The sequence below is a fragment of the Schistocerca americana genome, chromosome X (assembly GCF_021461395.2).
Source record: "Schistocerca americana isolate TAMUIC-IGC-003095 chromosome X, iqSchAmer2.1, whole genome shotgun sequence".
NCBI classification, from domain to species: Eukaryota; Metazoa; Arthropoda; class Insecta; order Orthoptera; family Acrididae; genus Schistocerca; species Schistocerca americana.
Genome location: NC_060130.1, coordinates 198,377,722 through 198,398,206, shown reverse-complemented (window position 1 = coordinate 198,398,206; position 20,485 = coordinate 198,377,722). Strand labels below are relative to the sequence as shown.

General features: G+C 46.7%; 1 protein-coding gene across 1 annotated transcript; it reads left to right on the top strand.

Annotated features, from left to right (window-relative positions):
• Positions 1-13,095: 13,095 nt before the first annotated feature.
• On the top strand, positions 13,096-17,382 carry LOC124555916 (nuclear pore complex-interacting protein family member B12-like). The gene is made up of 2 exons (XM_047129971.1): positions 13,096-13,386; positions 17,233-17,382. Exons 1-2 carry the CDS (start codon positions 13,096-13,098, stop codon positions 17,380-17,382), a joined length of 441 nt encoding a protein of 146 aa, XP_046985927.1.
• The last annotated feature ends 3,103 nt before the right edge of the window (positions 17,383-20,485 follow it).

Sequence of the window (20,485 nt, the reverse complement as noted above, 5' to 3'; positions counted from 1 at the left end):
GCGGGGTCACGGATTTTCACCTGGGGATGGTGTTGTATCATCATCATCATCATCATCATTATCATCATCATTTCACCCCAATTACGGTCGGAGGAAGGCAATGGCAAACCACCTCCACTAGGACCTTGCCTAGTACGGCGGTGCGGGTCTCCCGCATCGTTCCCCTATGCTCTGTTAAGGAGTATGGGACTTCATCATCATTTGTATTGTTAGAAAATAATTATTACAAAAGGTTTTTATATTTTATTATTAAAATCATAAAGCGTTAAAAGTAAGAGTGTCGCTATACTACACTGGTGGAAAAAAAATGTGTACACTCTTTTAGAGGTTTCACAATTCATTGAAGATTTATTGCTGCAGCAGTGCATTAAGTGATTACATTTACACGTCAATAGCACAAGCGGTTCTGAGGTACCAACTATCGGCCCATCCTGAAACACTCGTGTTAGTACGTGGTGTAGCCTCCACGGGCGGTAGCGCAGACGGTGACTCTGGCATCAGGACGATCGTACAATTGGCGAATATTGTCCAGGGCTACGGAATGACAGGCCTGCTCGACCTGTTCACATATTTCCTTAAGAGCTGTTTACTGACGAGTCACACGAGTCACTTCTCCCAACAGATCCCATACATGCTCGGTTCGAGGCATGTACAGAGATCGTACCGACCACGTTGAGTTTCACACACAATGTGTGGGCGAGCATTATCCTGTTGGAACAACACATTACCCTCCTGCTGCAAGAACTGCAAACAACGGGTCTAACAAGATTCTGCACATACCGAGCACTGGTTAGCGCCCCTTCAGAAACACCAAAGATGAACAAGAGTTGTAGCTTACCGCACCCCAGACCATAAGGCACGGGGAGGAGCCAGTGTCATGGACGAATGCACTGTACGAGACAGCGCTCACGAGGTCTACTTTGACGCACAAATGACCATCACTTGTTCACTTGTGTGCAGGCTGAATATGCTTTCATCGCTGAACATCACGGCTATCCATTTCATCTTCGAAATCATATTCTGCACTAGTAGAGTTGTGCACGTGGCAGCTGTGACGTGAGTGGAAGGCGGGATAGAGGCGTGTGAGCCTGCAGTACCACTGCTAATAACCAGTTCGCAACAGTTCGCCTTAACACGTCTGGGCTCAAAAGCCCTCTTATCTGTGCTGTGGTAGCTGTACGATCCGCCACTGCTGCCCTTATAATACGACGGTCCTGGCAGGCATCTGTGCTGCATGGACATCCAAAACCTCATCTACGGACGTAAAAATGCTCATGAGACCACTGATACGAGCATCGTTGCATCACTGAGGCTGCAAGTCCATGGCAGTTCTCCGAAAGTACAACGCCGCCATTCGGAAGGCCACAGTTTGACCCCTTTCGAACTCGTTCAGTTCGCTGTAGGAAGTACGAGTATCATGGTTGCCTGGCCAGATGGCGCTCTGTAGCTACGCCACTACCCTATATGTTGGCAGGTAGCGTATGCCGTCATCGGACCAAAATCGACATCGTCTTTCCAGGTGAACTATTTTTTTTTGTTCCAGTAATGTATATAGGGCGGGGAGGGGGTGGGGATATGAAGTAAAACTGTGATCCCCCCCCTCCCTAAAACCCAACCCTGGATCAGTACCTGTTCTCTTCACATCTCCAACTTTTTTTTATTCTCTCCCACACTCTCTCACTGAGATCTCCAGCGTTTCCCCCTTCTGTCTGCCTCACTGGTTGCCGTCTATCCTCTTCCTATACCAGTCGCTTTCACTGGCGTACTGCGTGTTGGTTATTGTGTACTGACTTCTCCTGATTGCCTTCCATTCCATCTTGCTACCTATTTGAGATTTGGCTCCCTCGGGTCCAATGACCCACATGTTTCCTATCGTTCCTCTCTTCCGGTACACTGGCTTCGAGGACTGTTCTGGCAGTTCTAGTCTAGTACATCCCGATTACATGGCCAGAAAATATGCATCTTTTGCGTCCGATCTCTACAGATCTTGTCCACAAGCTCTGATACAGTTCCTCCCTTTTAGCTCTGTTCCCATCTTCCGTTATATTTACACTAGCTGAGTACCGCGCGTTACCTGCGTATGTATTTATACCAGTCTTCTATTAGTCCATTTCCTCCACCCTGCCTCTCTCTCTGTCCACCTTCTCCACCTCTTCTGCTCTCTGTCTCCGGCTGCCCCTCTGTCCATTTCCTCTTCTTCCCTTTCTCTGTCCATTTTCTCCTCGCCCTCTGTCCATCTCCTTTCCTCCCCTTTCTCTGTCCATTTCCCCTGCCACTCTCTCTGTCCAGCTTCTCGTTCCCCCTATCAGTGCCCATGTCGTCCTTCCCCACGCTGTCAGCCCATCTCCCCCTCCCTCCTTGTCTCTCCCCATTATCACGCATACACAGTAGGTGGTTGGTGGTTCTTACTTCCACAATATTTCTCCTGATTGTGAATAATATGTTTACCAAATTTGTTTGAAATCATTCGAAGGCTTTAGGATGAGCCTGTCACCCACAGCTTTGCTCAGGTACGCACATGACAAATATATTCCACATATTTCACACGTATTTGTACACACATTTCACCAGTATCTCTAGGTAATTTCGCCATGCAGTTTCATTTTTACCCAGCTCAATGCTTGTGACGACGTGTCTCCTGAACTACGTGCTGTAAAATGATATAACTTTGCAAGTACGTCCAGTGGTAACTTACATGTGGCTACAGTTAGCGAACTGGATTATGAATAGAGTTAGTAATACCAAAGTAATAAATTAAAACGTCACGCATGACACGGCAGTTTCTGGCGCATCTCAGTGTTTGTGACGTCATATCACCTCTGTCGTACGGTGATATATTTTTGTAGGCACATTCAGCGGCATGTGTTTTTACGTCGTCATATCTCCCGAACTGTGCGTTGTACAATAATATTTTTCTGGTAAATTTAGTGGTATATGTGAATAGTGCCTGCAAAATTTGTTGCTGAATACTGTTAGTAGTAAAGAAGCAATAAATTCACGTGGCAGTTTTACTGAACGAGCAGCGAAAATGTAGTGAGTTATAAACTTTTTTCTTTCATTTTTGAGTCGTCAGCGAGTAGAGTTTAGTAAAGTTTTGAAATTATGTGTAAAATTTCTCTAAGTGCTCTCATTCTCAAATGCTGGATGACAAAAGTATGGGTATTCGCGCGTCGTGGGCTACACTGCACCCCATAGCGATGATTTGAAGGTTGTAAGTGATATGTATATCAAGTCTGGTTGAAATCAGCTCAGTGGTCTAGGAGGAGAGGTGGTATTTACATACATATACAGGGTGTTTCAAAAATGACCGGTATATTTGAAACGGCAATAAAAACTAAACGAGCAGCGATAGAAATACACCGTTTGTTGCAATATGCTTGGGACAACAGTACATTTTCAGGCGGACAAACTTTCGAAATTACAGTAGTTACAATTTTCAACAACAGATGGCGCTGCAAGTGATGTGAAAGATATAGAAGACAACGCAGTCTGTGGGTGCGCCATTCTGTACGTCGTCTTTCTGCTGTAAGCGTGTGCTGTTCACAACGTGCAAGTGTGCTGTAGACAACATGGTTTATTCCTTAGAACAGAGGATTTTTCTGATGTTGGAATTCCACCGCCTAGAACACAATGTTGTTGCAACAAGACGAAGTTTTCAACGGAGGTTTAATGTAACCAAAGGACCGAAAAGCGATACAATAAAGGATCTGTTTGAAAAATTTCAACGGACTGGGAACGTGACGGATGAACGTGCTGGAAAGGTAGGGCGACCGCGTACGGCAACCACAGAGGGCAACGCGCAGCTAGTGCAGCAGGTGATCCAACAGCGGCCTCGGGTTTCCGTTCGCCGTGTTGCAGCTGCGGTCCAAATGACGCCAACGTCCACGTATCGTCTCATGCGCCAGAGTTTACACCTCTATCCATACAAAATTCAAACGCGGCAACCCCTCAGCGCCGCTACCATTGCTGCACGAGAGACACTCGCTAACGATATAGTGCACAGGATTAATGACGGCGATATGCATGTGGGCAGCATTTGGTTTACTGACGAAGCTTATTTTTACCTGGACGGCTTCGTCAATAAACAGAACTGGCGCATATGGGGAACCGAAAAGCCCCATGTTGCAGTCCCATCGTCCCTGCATCCTCAAAAAGTACTGGTCTGGGCCGCCATTTCCTCCAAAGGAATCATTGGCCCATTTTTCAGATCCGAAACGATTACTGCATCACGCTATCTGGACATTCTTCGTGAATTTGTGGCGGTACAAACTGCCTTAGACGACACTGCGAACACCTCGTGGTTTATGCAAGATGGTGCCCGGCCACATCGCACGGCCGACGTCTTTAATTTCCTGAATGAATATTTCGATGATCGTGTGATTGCTTTGGGCTATCCGAAACATACAGGAGGCGGCGTGGATTGGCCTCCCTACTCCCCAGACATGAACCCCTGTGACTTCTTTCTGTGGGGACACTTGAAAGACCAGGTGTACCGCCAGAATCCAGAAACAATTGAACAGCTGAAGCAGTACATCTCATCTGCATGTGAAGCCATTCCGCCAGACGTTGTCACAGGTTTCGGGTAATTTCATTCAGAGACTACGCCATATTATTGCTACGCATGGTGGATATGTGGAAAATATCGTACTATAGAGTTTCCCAGACCGCAGCGCCATCTGTTGTTGAAAATTGTAACTACTGTAATTTCGAAAGTTTGTCTGCCTGAAAATGTACTGTTGTCCCAAGCATATTGCAACACACGGTGTATTTCTATCGCTGCTCGTTTAGTTTTTATTGCCGTTTCAAATATATCGGTCATTTTTGAAACATCCTGTATATTACCCGGGAAGGCGAAGTGGTAATGCAGGAACTAACTTAGTCACGTAGCTAGGTACAGTCGTGTTCCGATTAAAGTAGTGCACGATGTTATGTCGCAGGGCAAGCATGGAAGGTTAGTGCAGAAAATGTTTTCGCGGGTGGATGCAGCGGTTTCCAGTTAACGTAATTACGTTTGTTGACGATGAGAAAGAGATGAGATTTATCACACCGACGGAGAAGGCGGAGGAATATGCAGCCGGAACGTTAAAGTTGAGCTAGAGGACAGTTTGCAAATTACGGAAAACGGAACACGAAGCCGAGCAGAGTAGAATTAGAGTTTCTGCACCGAAGAAGGATAAGCGAGCTGCTCGCAGTAAGTATTCCATTGGCGATATGGATCAACGTATTATTAGGCAACAATTCATACGCTATTAGGAACAATATAAAAAAATACCAACTTTACAAAGACTACACAGCTTTTGTCACACAGAACTGAACTGAATTAACAACACAAAACTAATACGCGACAACCGTATTATCCTTCGTAGCAGACTAATTTGTAAATTATTATAAGCAATTTCTTTTCCAGACAAACGGTCTCGTCCGCAATCATTTGTCTGTGACAAAACAGTCAGTAACTCACGACTGGAAGGGTCAGATCGACTGTCTGAAACAATTTATAAGGTGACGGGCAAATAAAGTTACAAAGGTGATTAAAAAGACGTGTAAAGGATGGGAAAAAATAAATACAATTAATCGAGAAAGGGTAATGAATAAAGTCATTTTCATGAAGAATTAAAAATTGAAAATGTGTGTGTGAAATCTTATGGGAGTTAATTGCTGTCATCAGCCCCTAAACTTACACACTACTTAACCTAAATTATCCTAAGGACAAACACAACCACACCCATGCCCGAGGGAGGATTCGAACCTCCGCCGGTATCAGCCGCACAGTCCATGACTGCAGCGCCTTAGAGCGCTCGGCTAATCCCGCGCGGCAATTAAAAATTAAAACTTCGTCACTAGTATGTCTTTAATTCCCACACTACACCACTGCTTGAGACAACAATACTAATTTGAATGCTCTGGAGCTTCATGATAAATACTTTTTATCAATATCTGCAATGTCGTTATCCATTCATACGATTTCTAGCCATGGTAAGTTTCCAAAATGTTTGATTTCAGTAATTATCAACCTGTGATCAATTCGCAATTTTTTTAAATAATGTTCGTGATCCGGCTGAAGTAATAGAACAGTCTTAATGCTTTTAAACATGTATTTTTGAACAACCTCCATTCTCTACTAAATAAAAAAAATTACAAAGTCGCCGATAATCTCACTTCACAGACTTCATTAAATCGGGACATCTGGTTTACATAAACCACTCGTGTTAGACAACACTCTGAAACTGGTATCTAAATGGCTCTGAGCACTATGAGACTTAACATCTATGGTCATCAGTCCCCTAGAACTTAGAACTACTTAAACCTAACTAACCTAAAGACATCACACACATCCATGCCCGAGGCAGGATTCGAACCTACGACCGTAGCGGTCACGCGGTTCCAGACTGAAGCGCCTAGAACTGCACGGCCACACCGGCCGGCGAAATTTGTATCTGATCAGATTAGTAAAAAGATCGAGGCCTGACATTAAGCACGACAGCGAATATCGCGTTCGGACTTCGAAAACGTACGTCAGTATTGCTTCCCCCCCCATGATTCTGCGCCGTAAACACGACGGTACTGCCACCGTGGAGCTTTTTGTATAATATGTATGGATTACATTACTCGTATTCCATCGAGTGGTCTCTTGGATGTAGCAGAATGTCAGTTAAATACACTTTATCTTTCATTACGTGTACATTACATTACTCGTACTCTGTTGATGCCACACGTAAGTCTCAGGTAGGTAGAACAAGTGTACTGATTATTCATTTTGAAGTGTTCAAGTATGATGCAAGGAAATGGCGCAACACTATGAAATATTATAAAATTACAGTACTGATACAATGATCAGCCAGAACATTATGACCACCGACCTACTATCGATATAAACACGCACGAGCATTTTGGGAACTGCACAACTCGTCGGGTGCTCGTGTAGTGCTGTGGTGCATGTCTTCAATACGTGGCAAAATCAAGGTGAATCCATGTCCAGACGTCGAGGCGTTGGGCAACCTCCCATCACTCCAGATGTCGAACGTCGTATGCGGGGCAGACTGGTAAAACAGGACAGGAGCCCAACTGTGGCGGAACAAACATCAGACTTTAATGCTGGGTGGAGTACAAGTGTGTGTGAACACACAGCGCGCCGAACACTCCTAACGATGGACCACCGCAGCCGACGACCCATGCATGCGCCATTTTTTTTTTTTTTGTGGTTTTAGGGCGTACAGCTTCAATGGTCATTAGCGCCCAGACTACGTGAGGAATGCACCGCGAGGCACAAGTTTAAAACAGCAACTAAAAGGGAAAACACGATAAAAGACAGATTGACAAGCATAGGATTAAAAAAAAAACAGCATAATCAAATGTCCTTAGACAGGTTTGTCAAGTTGATAAAACGAAGAACGCGAGCAGCTGCTCCTGGGTCATCCACTAAAATGGCATCTAGAGTACATGGCAGGCCACGATCAAGACGCAGTGTATTAAAATTCGGACAGGACGTTAAAATGTGGCGGACCGTCAGCAATTGCCCACATGGGCAGAACGGCGCCGGCGCAGCCGTCAGCAGATGGCGATGGCTGAACCGGCAGTGTCCAATTCGTAACCGGACCAAAACGACCTCCTCCCGCCGAGAAGCGCGTGAGGAGGACGTCCAAGCCGCGGGAAGAGGTTTCAAGGCCCGAAGCTTGTTGTCTGTAAGTGCAGCCCATTCAGCATGCCACAGCGATAAAATGCGCCAACAAATGACCCTGCTACAATCTGATGAAGGGACACAACAAGAAGCTGTCCGAGGCTGGAGGACCGCAGCCCTGGCCGCGGCATCTGCAGCTTCGTTCCCAGGGATACCGACATGGCCAGGAACCCACATAAAGCTAACCGGAGAACCGTCGTACACCAGCTGCTGAAGAGAGCGTTGGATCCGGTGCACGAAAGGGTGAACCGGATACGGATCACTGAGGCTCTGGATGGCGCTCAGGGAATCGGAGCAGATGACATAAGCAGAATGTCGGTGGCGGCAGATGTAAAGAACAGCCTGGTAGAGGGCAAAGAGCTCAGCTGTGAAGACCGAACAATGGCCATGGAGCCGGTATTTGAAACTTTGTGCCTCGACAATAAAGGAACACCCGACCCTGTCATTGGTCTTAGAGCCATCTGTATAAATGAAGGTCATATTAATGAACTTCGAACGAAGTTCGATAAAACGGGAGTGGTAGACCGAACCGGGGGTAACCTCCTTTGGGAGCGAGCTGAGGTCAAGGTGAACGCGAACCTGAGCCGGGAGCCAAGGTGGCGTGTGGCTCTCGCACACTCGAAAGGTTGCAGGGAGTGAAAAATTAAGGTGTTTAAGGAGGCGACGAAAGCGAACTCCAGGGGGTAGCAGGGCAGAGACATACAACCCGTATTGACGGTCGAGAGAGTCGTCAAAAAAGGAACGATAAGACGGGTGGTCGGGCATTGGCCGACAGGCATACCGACAAAGCAGTATATCACGCCGGTAGGTGAGTGGCAATTCACCGGTTTCAGCATGAAGACTCTCGACGGGACTAGTATAAAACGCTCCGATCGCAAGACGTAAACCCCGATGTTGTATGGAGTTGAGGCGGCGTAAGATGGACGGCCGTGCAGACGAGTATAGGAAGCTCCCATAATCCAGCTTGGAGCGGACGATCCACGATAAAGGCGAAGTAGGACGGTTCGATCCGCTCCCCGCGACATACCACTGAGAACACGGAGGACATTTAGAGAACGGGTACAACGGGCAGCCAAATATGACATGTGGAGACCAGCTAAGTTTCCTGTCAAATGTAAGACCTAAAAATTTTGTTGTCTCCACGAATGGGAGATCAACGGGACCGAGTCGTAAGGACGGTGGGAGAAACTCTTTGTAGCGCCAGAAGTTAATACAGACCGTCTTCTCGGCAGAAAAACGGAAGCCATTGGCGACACTCCAGGAGTAAAGACGGTCAAGAGAACGCTGAAGACAGCGCTCCAGGAAACATGTACGCTGCGCGCTGCAATAGATGGTAAAATCGTCCACGAAAAGGGAGCCTGATCCATCAGCTGGGAGGCAATCCATTATTGGATTGATCGCTGTGGCGAAGAGAGCGACGCTCAAAACTGAGCCCTGTGGCACCCCAGTCTCCTGGCGAAAGGTATCTGACAGGACAGAACCCACACGTACCCTGAACTGTCGATCCATTAAAAAGGAACGAATAAAAAGAGGGAGGCGACCGCGAAGGCCCCATGTATGCATGGTGCGGAGAATGACCGCCCTCCAACAGGTGTCGTAAGCCTTCTCCAAATCAAAGAACACAGCCGCGGTCGGGCGCTTCCGCAAGAAGTTATTCATAATGAAGGTCGACAAGGTAACCAGATGGTCAACAGCAGAGCGGCGCCTACGAAATCCACATTGTACATTGGTAAGTAGGCGTCGAGATTCGAGCAGCCAAACCAAACGAGAGTTAACCATTCGCTCCATCACCTTACAGACAGCTGGTAAGCGAGATGGGTCGATAACTGGAAGGCAAGTGCTTGTCCTTCCCCGGCTTAGGAATCGGTACAACAATAGACTCGCGCCAGCATGCGGGATCATGTCCCTCAATCCAGATGCGATTGTAAGTACGAAGAAGGAAACCTTTACCCGCAGGAGAAAGGTTCTTCAGCATCTGAATATGAATAGAATCAGGCCCTGGAGCGGAGGACCGTGACCGGGCAAGTGCATTTTCGAGTTCCCGCATGGTGAATGGGGCATTATAACTTTCACGATTCGAGGAGCGGAAGTTAGGTGGCCTAGCCTCCTCTGCCTGTTTTCGGGGGAGGAAGGCAGGGTGGTAATGAGCGGAGCTCGAAACCTCTGCGAAAAAGCAGCCGAAGGCATTGGAGACATCCTCAGGGGCCACAAGGACGTCATTCGCGACCGTCAAGCCAGAAACTGGTGAGTGGACCTTAGTGCCAGGTAACCGGCGCAGGCTCCCCCAGACAACAGAAGAAGGAGTAAAACTGTCGAAGGTGCTTGTGAAAGCAGCCCAGCTGGCTTTCTTGCTTGCATTGATAATACGACGACACTGCGCACGTAATCGTTTATAATTGATACAATTCGCCACTGTAGGGTGGCATTTAAAGGTGCGTAAAGCACGTCGATGAGCACGTAAAGCGTCTCTACATGCTGCGGTCCACCAGGGGACCGGTACGCGACGTGGAGAAGAAGTAGTGTGAGGGATGGAATATTCAGCAGCAATGAGAATGACTTCCGTGAGGTGTGCGACCTGTCTATCGCAGCTTGTGAAGGTTTGATCCTGAAAGGTCGCCCTGGAAGAGAAGAGCCCCCAGTCTGCTTTGGAGATGTTCCAACTAGTTGAGCACAGAGAGGGGGTATGATGCAGGAGATGGATAACACACGGGAAGTGGTCGCTCGAATATGTATCAAAGTGCATACCACTCAAACCGGCGTGCAAGTTGGGTAGTACATATAGAGAGGTCTAAATGGGAATAGGTGTGAGATGTGTCCGAAAGAAAAGTAGGGGCGCCAGTATTGAGGCAGACAAGATTGAGGTGGCTGAAAAGGTCTGCTAACAGGGAGCCCCTCGGGCAGGATGCTGGAGAGCCCCAAAGGGGATGGTGGACATTGAAGTCTCCAGTTAACAAAAATGGTGCAGGTAGCTGAGCAATAATTTGCATCATGTCTGCCCTGGTAACGGCAGATGAAGATGGAGTGTAAACGGTACAAATGGAAAATGTAGAAGTGGGGAGAGCAATTCGGACGGCAACTGCCTGCAGGCCGGTGTGCAATGTGATGGGATCGTAGTAAATATCATCCCGGACCAGCAACATAACCCCTCCATCAGTAAATATCATCCCGGACCAGCAACATAACCCCTCCATCAGCCGGAATACCTGCCACAGGGGGTAGGTCAAAACGCACAGAGGTGTAGTGTGCCAAGGCAATTTGATCGCATGGGCGTAGCTTCGTTTCCTGGAGGGCTACGACGAGCGGACGGTGCAAGCGGAGCAGCAACTTCAAGTCCTCTCGGTTGGAGCGAATGCTGCGAATATACCAGTGAATAAGTGCCATCGTGAGAAGAAAAGGAAGATGAAAGAAGGTGTCACCTCGAAGGTCGCTGAGGGCCTGGCTTCGAGCGAGCACTGCCGCCGCTATCAGTAGGCGGACAGTCATCGTCCATTGGTTCTATAGGTTCATCGGCCATCTTTTTAAGATGGCCGGGAGGCGGAGCTTCCTCTGCAGGTGAACGGCCAGATGTTCGGCTACCAGCGGTGCGGCCAGGCGAAACGGATGACGGCCTGGGGCGGCAACCGCTGGGTGGCGCAGGAGAAGAAATGCGCCGTGGCGGAGAAGGAGAACTGTGCTTCCTATGAGCCTTCTTGGAAGGTCGTTAGGGGAAGTACTTGTCGATGGCTGGGAGTTCGAGGTACGTAGGAAGTCGGCACGGGACGGTTCCCTCTTGAAGGCCCGTGCATCTGACTTCTGGGTCTTCGTCTTGGCAGAAGCTGATGAAGGTGTTTGTGTCTGAGGGGTGACGGGAGGAAGAGGAGACGTCGACCGCGCGATCTTAGCACTGGCCGAACTGACGACCGTGGTGCTGAAGGTAAGATCGCATGTCTGCGTCGCCACCTCCCTGGTAGGCCAAGGAGAGGCGAGGACAGTACTGTATTTTCCCCGCTGGGAGCAGCGTGGGCTTCCTACTAGCAAATAGCTTGTGAGCAGCCGAGGTGGACACTTTCTCTTTGACCCGAATTTCTTGGATACAGAGTTCTTCCTTGTAGATGGGACAGTCGCGGGAGGATGCTGCATGGTCACCCTGACAGTTCACACAACGAGGAGACGGAGGTGGACAGTCACCCTCATGGGCATCCCTGCCACAAGTGACACATTTAGCCGCATTGGAACAAGACTGTCGAGTGTGATTAAAACGCTGACACTGGTAGCAGCGCGTAGGTGTCGGGACATAGGGGCGAACAGAAATAACCTCGTAACCCGCTTTGATGCGCGACGACAGCTGAACACTATCAAAGGTCAAGAAAAGTGTCGGGGTCGGTACAAGGTCATTGTTGACCTTTTTCATGACCCTATGGACAGCCGTCACGCCCTGCTCAGCGAGGAAAGACTGAATCTCCTCGTCAGTCAATCCGTCGAGTGATCTAGTATATACCACACCACGAGACGAATACAAAGTGCTGTGAGCCTCCACCCGGACAGGGAACGGGTACAGGAGTGTCGCCCGAAGCAGTTTTTGTGCCTGAAAGGCGCTCTCCGTTTCTAGTAACAAGGTACCATTACGCAACCTGGTACAAGACTTGACAGATCCGGCTATGGCATCTACGCCCTTCTGGATAACGAAAGGGTTGACAGAGGAAAACTCCTTTCCGTCCTCAGATCGAGAAACTACCACGAACTGTGGGGCAGGCGGTAGTACTTTTGTCACTGTAGGCTGGTCAAGTTACCGTTTGTGGGCAGAAGTCGAGAGAGAAGAAGAAGAAAAATCCATTGCGGAGGAATCCCCCATGATTGCCAGCGTCTCCCATGGCGCGCTCCTTCCTTGTGGGGACCCTCTCAGAGGGCACTCCCGCCTTAGGTGAATGTTTACACCTCAGGTCACATCTCCCGAGAAACAGACGGAGGGACCAATCGGCACGGTCAGAAGGTATCAGCTCAGGCAATCACCCCTCCCTGGGCCTGGCCTTTACCAGGGGGTACGTACGTGCCTTACTTGTCTACCCAGGGCGGGGAATTACGCGTTACCCCGTCACCGGCTACGCGTGCGAACGCGTGGGTCGGCCTTCAGGCGCGCACAGGGAGGAAGGAAGAAGAGGAAAAAGAAGAGAGAGAGGGAGAGAGAGGACAGACTGTCTCAAACGCCGAGGCGGAGATCAGAGAAGGCAAGGAGAAGAAGGCAAGGAGACGAAGGCAAGGAGACGAAGGCAAGGAGACGAAGGCAAGGAGACGAAGGCAAGGAGACGAAGGCAAGGAGACGAAGGCAAGGAGACGAAGGCAAGGAGACGAAGGCAAGGAGACGAAGGCAAGGAGACGAAGGCAAGGAGACGAAGGCAAGGAGACGAAGGCAAGGAGACAAAGGCAATGAGACGAAGGCAATGAGACGAAGGCAAGGAGACGAAGGCAAGGAGACGAAGGCAAGGAGACGAAGGCAAGGAGACGAAGGCAAGGAGACGAAGGCAAGGAGACGAAGGCAAGGAGACGAAGGCAAGGAGACGAAGGCAAGGAGACGAAGGCAAGGAGACGAAGGCAAGGAGACGAAGGCAAGGAGACGAAGGCAAGGAGACGAAGGCAAGGAGACGAAGGCAAGGAGACGAAGGCAAGGAGACGAAGGCAAGGAGACGAAGGCAAGGAGACGAAGGCAAGGAGACGAAGGCAAGGAGACGAAGGCAAGGAGACGAAGGCAAGGAGACGAAGGCAAGGAGACGAAGGCAAGGGAAAGAGTAAGTAAGACAGTGAGATGGAGAAGAACAAAGAAAGGAACCAACCAAAGGAAGGAAGAAACGAGAAGAAGTGAAAAACCAAAATGACCGCAAATATAGGTCGTGGAACCACCCGTCTCTGGACGCAGGCGCTAACTACCCCCTTGAGGGAGAGGGACTCCTTTTTGTCGCCTCTTACGACAGGCAGGAATACCTCGGGCCTATTCTAACCCCCGACCCGCAGGGGGGATGTGCCAATGTTAACAAATGGTTCAAATGGCTCTGAGCACTATGGGACTCAACTGCTGAGGTCATCAGTCCCCTAGAACTTAGAACTACTTAAACCCAACTAACCTAAGGACATCACACACATCCATGCCCGAGGCAGGATTCGAACCTGCGATCGTAGCGGTAGCGCGGTTCCAGACTGTAGCGCCTAGAACCGCTCGGCCACTCCGGCCGGCCCAATGTTAACACCACGACATCGGCAACTACGACTGAAATGAGCACGTGACCATCGGCACTGGACGTTGGCACATTGGCAGAGCGTTGCGTGGCCTGATGAATCCCAATACCTTCATCATGCCGATGGGAGGGCGTGAATCCGTCGCCTTCGAGGGGAACAACACCTTGACACCCGTATTGTGGAACGGAGACAAGCTGGCGGCGGCCCATTATGCCCTGGGGAACATTCATGTGGGCATCCATCGGTCGAGTGGAGCTCGTTCAAGACGCAATGACGGCCAAGGAGTATCGTACACTGGTTGCAGACCACGTACATCCCTTCATGACGATCATGTTTCCCAGCTGCTGTGGAATTATTCGACAAGGTAATGCGCCATGTCACAAGGTCAGGAGTGTGATAGAATGGTTCGAGGAACACATTGGCGAATTCTAGTTGATGCCCCCCCCCCCCCCCAAACTCGCCATATCTGAACACGGTCGAACACACATGGAATGTGATTGAACGTGGCGTCAGAGGTCGTTACCTTCTTCCCCAGAATTTGCGGGAATTAAGTGACACGTGTGTGCAGATGTGGTGCCGACTCCCTCCAGTGATCTACCAAGGCGTAATATCACGACGACTCACCGCTGTTACCCGCGCCAAAGGTGGACGTACCGGCTATAGGCAGGTGGTCATAGTGTTTTGCTGATCAGTGTTTATTATATTGCCACGCGGTGGCTTAGTGGGCCGTTGCAGTCTTCTGTCGGTCCTGAGATTTTTTTCTTTCACGTATCTCTTTCACCTCTGGCAGAGGTTCATATATGCGAAGAACGCTAAGTCGTATTGTGGCTCAGAGTCCACGTTACCTTGGTAAGACCCACTGCAATTGGTTGGGTAAGTTAGATCAGAAGTAGGAGAAAGGCAAGGGCATACTACGTCCTAACGACCATGTCTGGTACAGTGTTCGTACCAACTTTATGGTTGAGTGCAGCGTTTTTCGTTCTTTTTTTCTATCCTGATACAATAATTTTATGAGTTTCTGTATAATCACGCATTCAGCAGAGTAAAAGGCGTTAACAAATTTAGTAATTACTTCTCTGGCTCAACTGTCTCTTAATGTAAAACCCTCGAAATCTTTGTAGCTGTCTTTCTAGTCTAATATTATATTCAAGTTTTGCACTTTTTCTTGTAAACAGAGAAATATTGACAACTTCGAAGATAATTTACGTATACAGGGTGTTCGGAAATTCACGTTACAGACTTCTAGGACTTATGGAAGTGAGTGAGTACTGATATTGTGAACGGGTACCAATGTCCGGAAACATACAGTTTCCGTTCTACGACGGTTTCAGTTCAGATGTGAAACGCGTCCATGTCTGCTGAGGGAAAGAGAAAAGTCAGAGCTGATTTTCCTGGTGTGCAATAGGGTAGCCAGGATGACGTGTACAATGTCTGTAACAACGTTGATGGTCACCACATCGAGCTGCTGTTGTAATCCATCGGTACTGTTCTTTTTTGTTTTGGAATAATGCAAATACGTAATGCTTAAGTGTTAATACAAAAAATGTGCTTAATTAATGGATGTTTCGTTATGTCTTCTTTCGAACAGCTGCCTAATAATTTTACTGTGTCATGCCTAATTCAATTCCTGAATCGGAAATGGATGAGTTAAACATCTGAATTGAAACCGTCATAGAACGGGAACGGTACGTTTCCGGACACGGACTCCTGTTCAAAATATTATGCCATCTCTCCCCTCTAAAAGTCCTAGAAGTTTGTAACGGGAATTTCCGAGCACCCAATATATTTATGTAGTAAAACAGCTGTCAATTTACCAAGTCCTTTTAATGTCTCCAAAAGATGTTCTTGAACTCATATCAGATAATTCCTGTAAAACGCTTCAGTATTATGAAGATGCTATCAAGCGAGTTGAATTTCCATAAATAAGGTTCTATGGTGCATCAAAAGCTGGAAACATGGAGAATAAACAATTTTATTCATTTTCATATCATCTATAGCAATAATATTATTTACTCCAAATGTTACTGAATTTGGTGCTCCATCGGTAATGCTGGAATTCAATATGGTGTTGGCCCACCCTTAGCCTTGATGACAGCTTCCACTCTCCCAGGCATACGTTCAATCAGGTGCTGGAAGGTTTCTTGGGGAATTACAGCCCATTCTTCACGGAGTGCTGCACTGAGGAGAGAGATCTATGTCGGTCGGTGAGGCCTGGCACGAAGTCGGTGTTCCAAAATATCCCAAAGGTGTTCTAAAGGATTCAATTAAGGACTCTGTGCAGGCCAGCCCATTACAGGGATGTTATTGTCGTGTAACTACTCCGCCACAGGCCGTACATTAAGAACAGGTGCTCTGTCGTGTTGAAAGATGCAATCACCATCCCCGAATTGCTTCAAGAGTGGCAGGCAAGAAGGTGCTTAAAACATCAATGTACGCCTGTGCTGTGATAGTGCCACGCAAAACAGCAAGGGGTGCAAGCCCCTTCCATGAGAAACACGACCACACCATAACACCACAGCCTCCGAATTTTACTGATGGCACAACACACGGTGGAAGATAACGTTCACCGGGCATTTGCCATACCCACACCCTGCCATAGGATCGCCACATTGTGTACCATGATTCATCACTCCACACAACGTTTTTCCACTGTTCAATAATCCAATGTTTACGCTCATTACACCAAGTGAGGCGTCGTTTGGAATTTACCGGCTTGATGTGTGGCTTACGAGCAGTCGCTCGACCATGAAATCCAAATTTTCTCACCTCCCGCCTAACTGTCATAGAACTTTCAGTGGATCCTGATGCAGTTTGGAATTCCTGTGTGATGGTCTGGATAGATGTTACATTACGACCCTCTTCAATTGTCGGCGGGCCGGCCGCTGTGACCGAGCGGTTCTAGGCGCTTCAGTCCGGAACCGCGCTGCTGCTACTACGGTCGCAGGTTCGAATCCTGCCTCGAGCGTGGATGTGTGTGATGTCCTTAGGTTAGTTAGGTTTAAGTAGTTCTAAGTCTAGGGGACTGATGACTTCAGATGTTAAGTCCCATAGTGCTTAGAGCCATTTGAACCATTCAACTGTGGCGGTGTCTGTCAGCCAACAGACGAGGTCGGCCTGTATGCTTTTGTGCTGTTTCTGCTCTCACAATGTCTGATGACTGCTGAGGTCGCTGATATGGGGTACCTGGCAGTAGGTGGCAGCACAATGCACCTAATATGAAAAACCTATGTGTTTGGGGGGTATACGGATACTTTTGATCACATAGTGTATTAATTACGTTTCAGGAAATTGTAATCTACAGGTGAACAATTTTACAATTTTTAGGCCTAATTTCGATTTTTTTTCAGATTCAAAAGTCATTTGTAGATTTTGTAAATGAATTATTTGATGGAGATGTTAGTGAATTGGATCTCTCTGATGATGGTGATGATGATGATGACGATGATGATGATCTCTGTACAGATCTAGTTTACCGTGTTAGTATGAATAGGAATTAGATATGGCTAATGAGGATGATGATGAAGCTGAAGACAGGAACGATAGCAGTTCTTAAAGAATCTGCTCTAGTCAATCTACCACCGACAGGACATTTTGGAAGAAGGCTTTGGATTTTTTCTCTTTACCACCTGCACCTGTTCATGAGGAACAAGTGGCAGTCGGTGTGAACTTACCACTTCATGACTATGTGAGTAAATATCTGCTAGAAAATATTTTTAGCACACTTACCGAATATACAGACAGAAAGTATCTTAAAAATACTGGGAGAGAGCTGAAATGTACTTTAGATAAAATGAAAAGGTTTATCTATGGAACAATGATATCATACTTGTTCTATGGTAGGATTAGGATGTACTGGTCCAAAAAGACTAGGGTGGAAGGTATTGCTAAAAAAAATTGCCGTGTCAAATGTTTTACAATCAGAAAACATCTGAAACTTGTTAGTGGTGATGAAGTGCCCCTCGAAGTAAAACAAAATAATAAATTTTGGAAAATACAACCTATTCTTGAATGTTTACGGAATGGTTGCAGATTGAACCCCAGGCCCACTAACGTTTCTGTTGATGAACAGACGATTCCATTTCTGGGTCACAGTCCAGCAAGACAAGTCATAAAATCGAAAGCTAACCCATGTGGGCTAAGGAATTTTGTACTGGCTGCAACTAATGGCATTCCTTTAGATTTCTTCTTTTACCAAGGGAAAGGTGATTCTCGAGTGACTGACACTCAATATGAAAATTTGGATGTAGGTGGAAAAGCTATTATAAAACTGACAGTCACTCTTGATCCTGGAGCGACTATATACATGGATCGTTGTTTCACATCAGAGTCACTTTTACACAAATTGCACAGTGAAGCTGAGTGTCAAGCAATCGGAACATTACAGAACTCCAGAATTGCAAAAGCTTCCGAACTATAATTGGACAAGGATATGAAGAAAAGTGGTAGGGGATCCATTTATCAGTCAGTGAGAAGTGATGGCCAAGTTTGTGTAGTGAAGTGCTTCGGTAGCCCCCCCTGTTATCTTCATGTCAAGTAGAGAAGGAATAAATCCAGTTGATAAATGTCGCCGCTGGTGCAGGAAAGAAAAAAAAGTACATTCAAGTGGACCGTCCCGCAATTTTAAGCACCCACAATTCAAATATGGGAGGTGTTGACTTTCTCGACAGGTTGATCAGCTATTACAGAATTAGTGCCAGAAGTAAGAAGTGGACTGTAAGTGTGATTATGCACTTCATTGATTTCGCTATTTGTGCTTCATGGCTGGAATACAGACGTGATCAAGCTGTCTTGGCTACACTGAAGAATGACGTTCTAGTCTACCTCCAGTTCAGAGAAAAGTATGAAGAATATCTATGGCGTACAGGTGAACCTGAAGTGAGGTCTGATAATGATCCTGAATTCGAAACTCCAGCACCAAAGCGTTCAAAATCTAAGAGTTGATCACCCTTCTGATGCCCTTCAAACCAAAAATGTTCTACGTCTACCAGAATTTCCTCAACCAGTTACCAAAAATCACTGCCGATGTCCAGGGTGTTAGCTAGTAAGCCACGCATAAGATGTTCCACCTGCAAAGTTTTCCTCTGCCTGCAAGATACTCGCCACTGCTTCATGATTTATCATGAGTGTGAAGACTAAATGAATTAAATTTGTCATCAGAAATAAATGATTATGATAGACCTTCTGCAGTCCGAATTTTTTTCTAATCTACTTTTCTTTTGTTCAGTAGATATACCTAGGTACAATTTTGTAGCAATAAAATGTATTTTTTAGTAATTTAAATAAATAATGCATCGATAGAACTAAAAATAATGTTCTTAATGATATATGATATATGGAACTTCATTACACCTTGAGACCTAACGTCCCCTGGGGGGATATCCCTTTGTAGGATTAGAAGCAATGAATGATTTTTTAAAATATTTTTCTTATGTTTCTAGTAGCACTATTAAGCAAATTATGGAAGAAAATATAAAAAATTTAAATAGAAATTTTCCCATGACTGAGGAGGCTAAATCAAAACATAGTCTTACTCAAATTATTACATTATCCTAATGTGTTATTTCTGGAAGAATGTCCTCACTAAACGAGTGCTTCTACATTTCATTTCATAAGCTTCAGATAGAAATTTTTGGTGATCGAACAATTTTGTGACGTGCCCAAGTAGCTTTGTTTAAGTTTATAGGGTCGATTTATGACACAGACTTTGTTCTTTTAATGGAACTATACACCATTTATTTAGGGGAATGCAAAGGACCAACTGGGAGGACTTCAACAACATAACATACGTGGAACTTTATCAAAAAGTAACAAGACAACAGCGCCTCAAACCTTAATCGAATTTGTTGAACCCTTAACCCGTTGGCCGGCCGCTGGTGGCCGAGCGTTTCTAGGCGCTACAGTCTGGAACCGCGCGACCGCTACGGTCGCAGGTTTGAATCCTGCCTCGGGCATGGATGTGTGTGTTGTCCTTAGGTTAGTTAGGTTTAAGTAGTTCTAAGTTCTAGGGGACTTATGACCTCAGCAGTTGAGTCCCATAGTGCTCAGCGCCATTTTTGAACCTTAACCCGTTGTTTTCTTTACACTCCTTTATTTCGTAACAACATCCAATCATGGTTATTAATTCAAGCCGAGTCCATATTTCTGAAGCAAATTGTTTAGTACACGTTCATTTTATCCACTGATACTCCACGTTTTCAACTGCAGAGTTGATGGCTCGATGTTGATTACTCAATTACTCTGTAGTCCATTTCTTGCCACACTTGCTTAGCAAGTTCTTAACATCTCTTTTAACACCCGTAGTTTTTGATGTTACAGCAATCTCATGGTGGCCCTCTCCCTCCACTAAATCAAATTAATGTAAAAGGACCGATCTGTTGCTCACCAGGAAATGTTAGAGGGCGTGCTGAAAAGTAATGCCCCCCAATTTTGTGTGTGAAAACTCTATAAGCCTTTTAATAAAACAAACATTATTAATATTCTACATTTTTATTCTTCATGTCTACATATCTGAAGCCGTCCGCCGCCAGACGGCCCCCAACTGTAGCGTGTAACATGGCGGTGCGTAATGTAACTATGTTGGTGTGTAAGAAACAGCTAGCT

Bases quoted from the DNA above. Each gene is read 5' to 3' on its own strand.
- LOC124555916 (XM_047129971.1), top strand. From the start codon at position 13,096: ATGAGACGAAGGCAAGGAGACGAAGGCAAGGAGACGAAGGCAAGGAGA. The intron at 13,387-17,232 runs GCAAGGAGACGA...ATTTTTTTTCAG, and splicing joins ACGAAGGCAAGGAGACGAAG to ATTCAAAAGTCATTTGTAGA.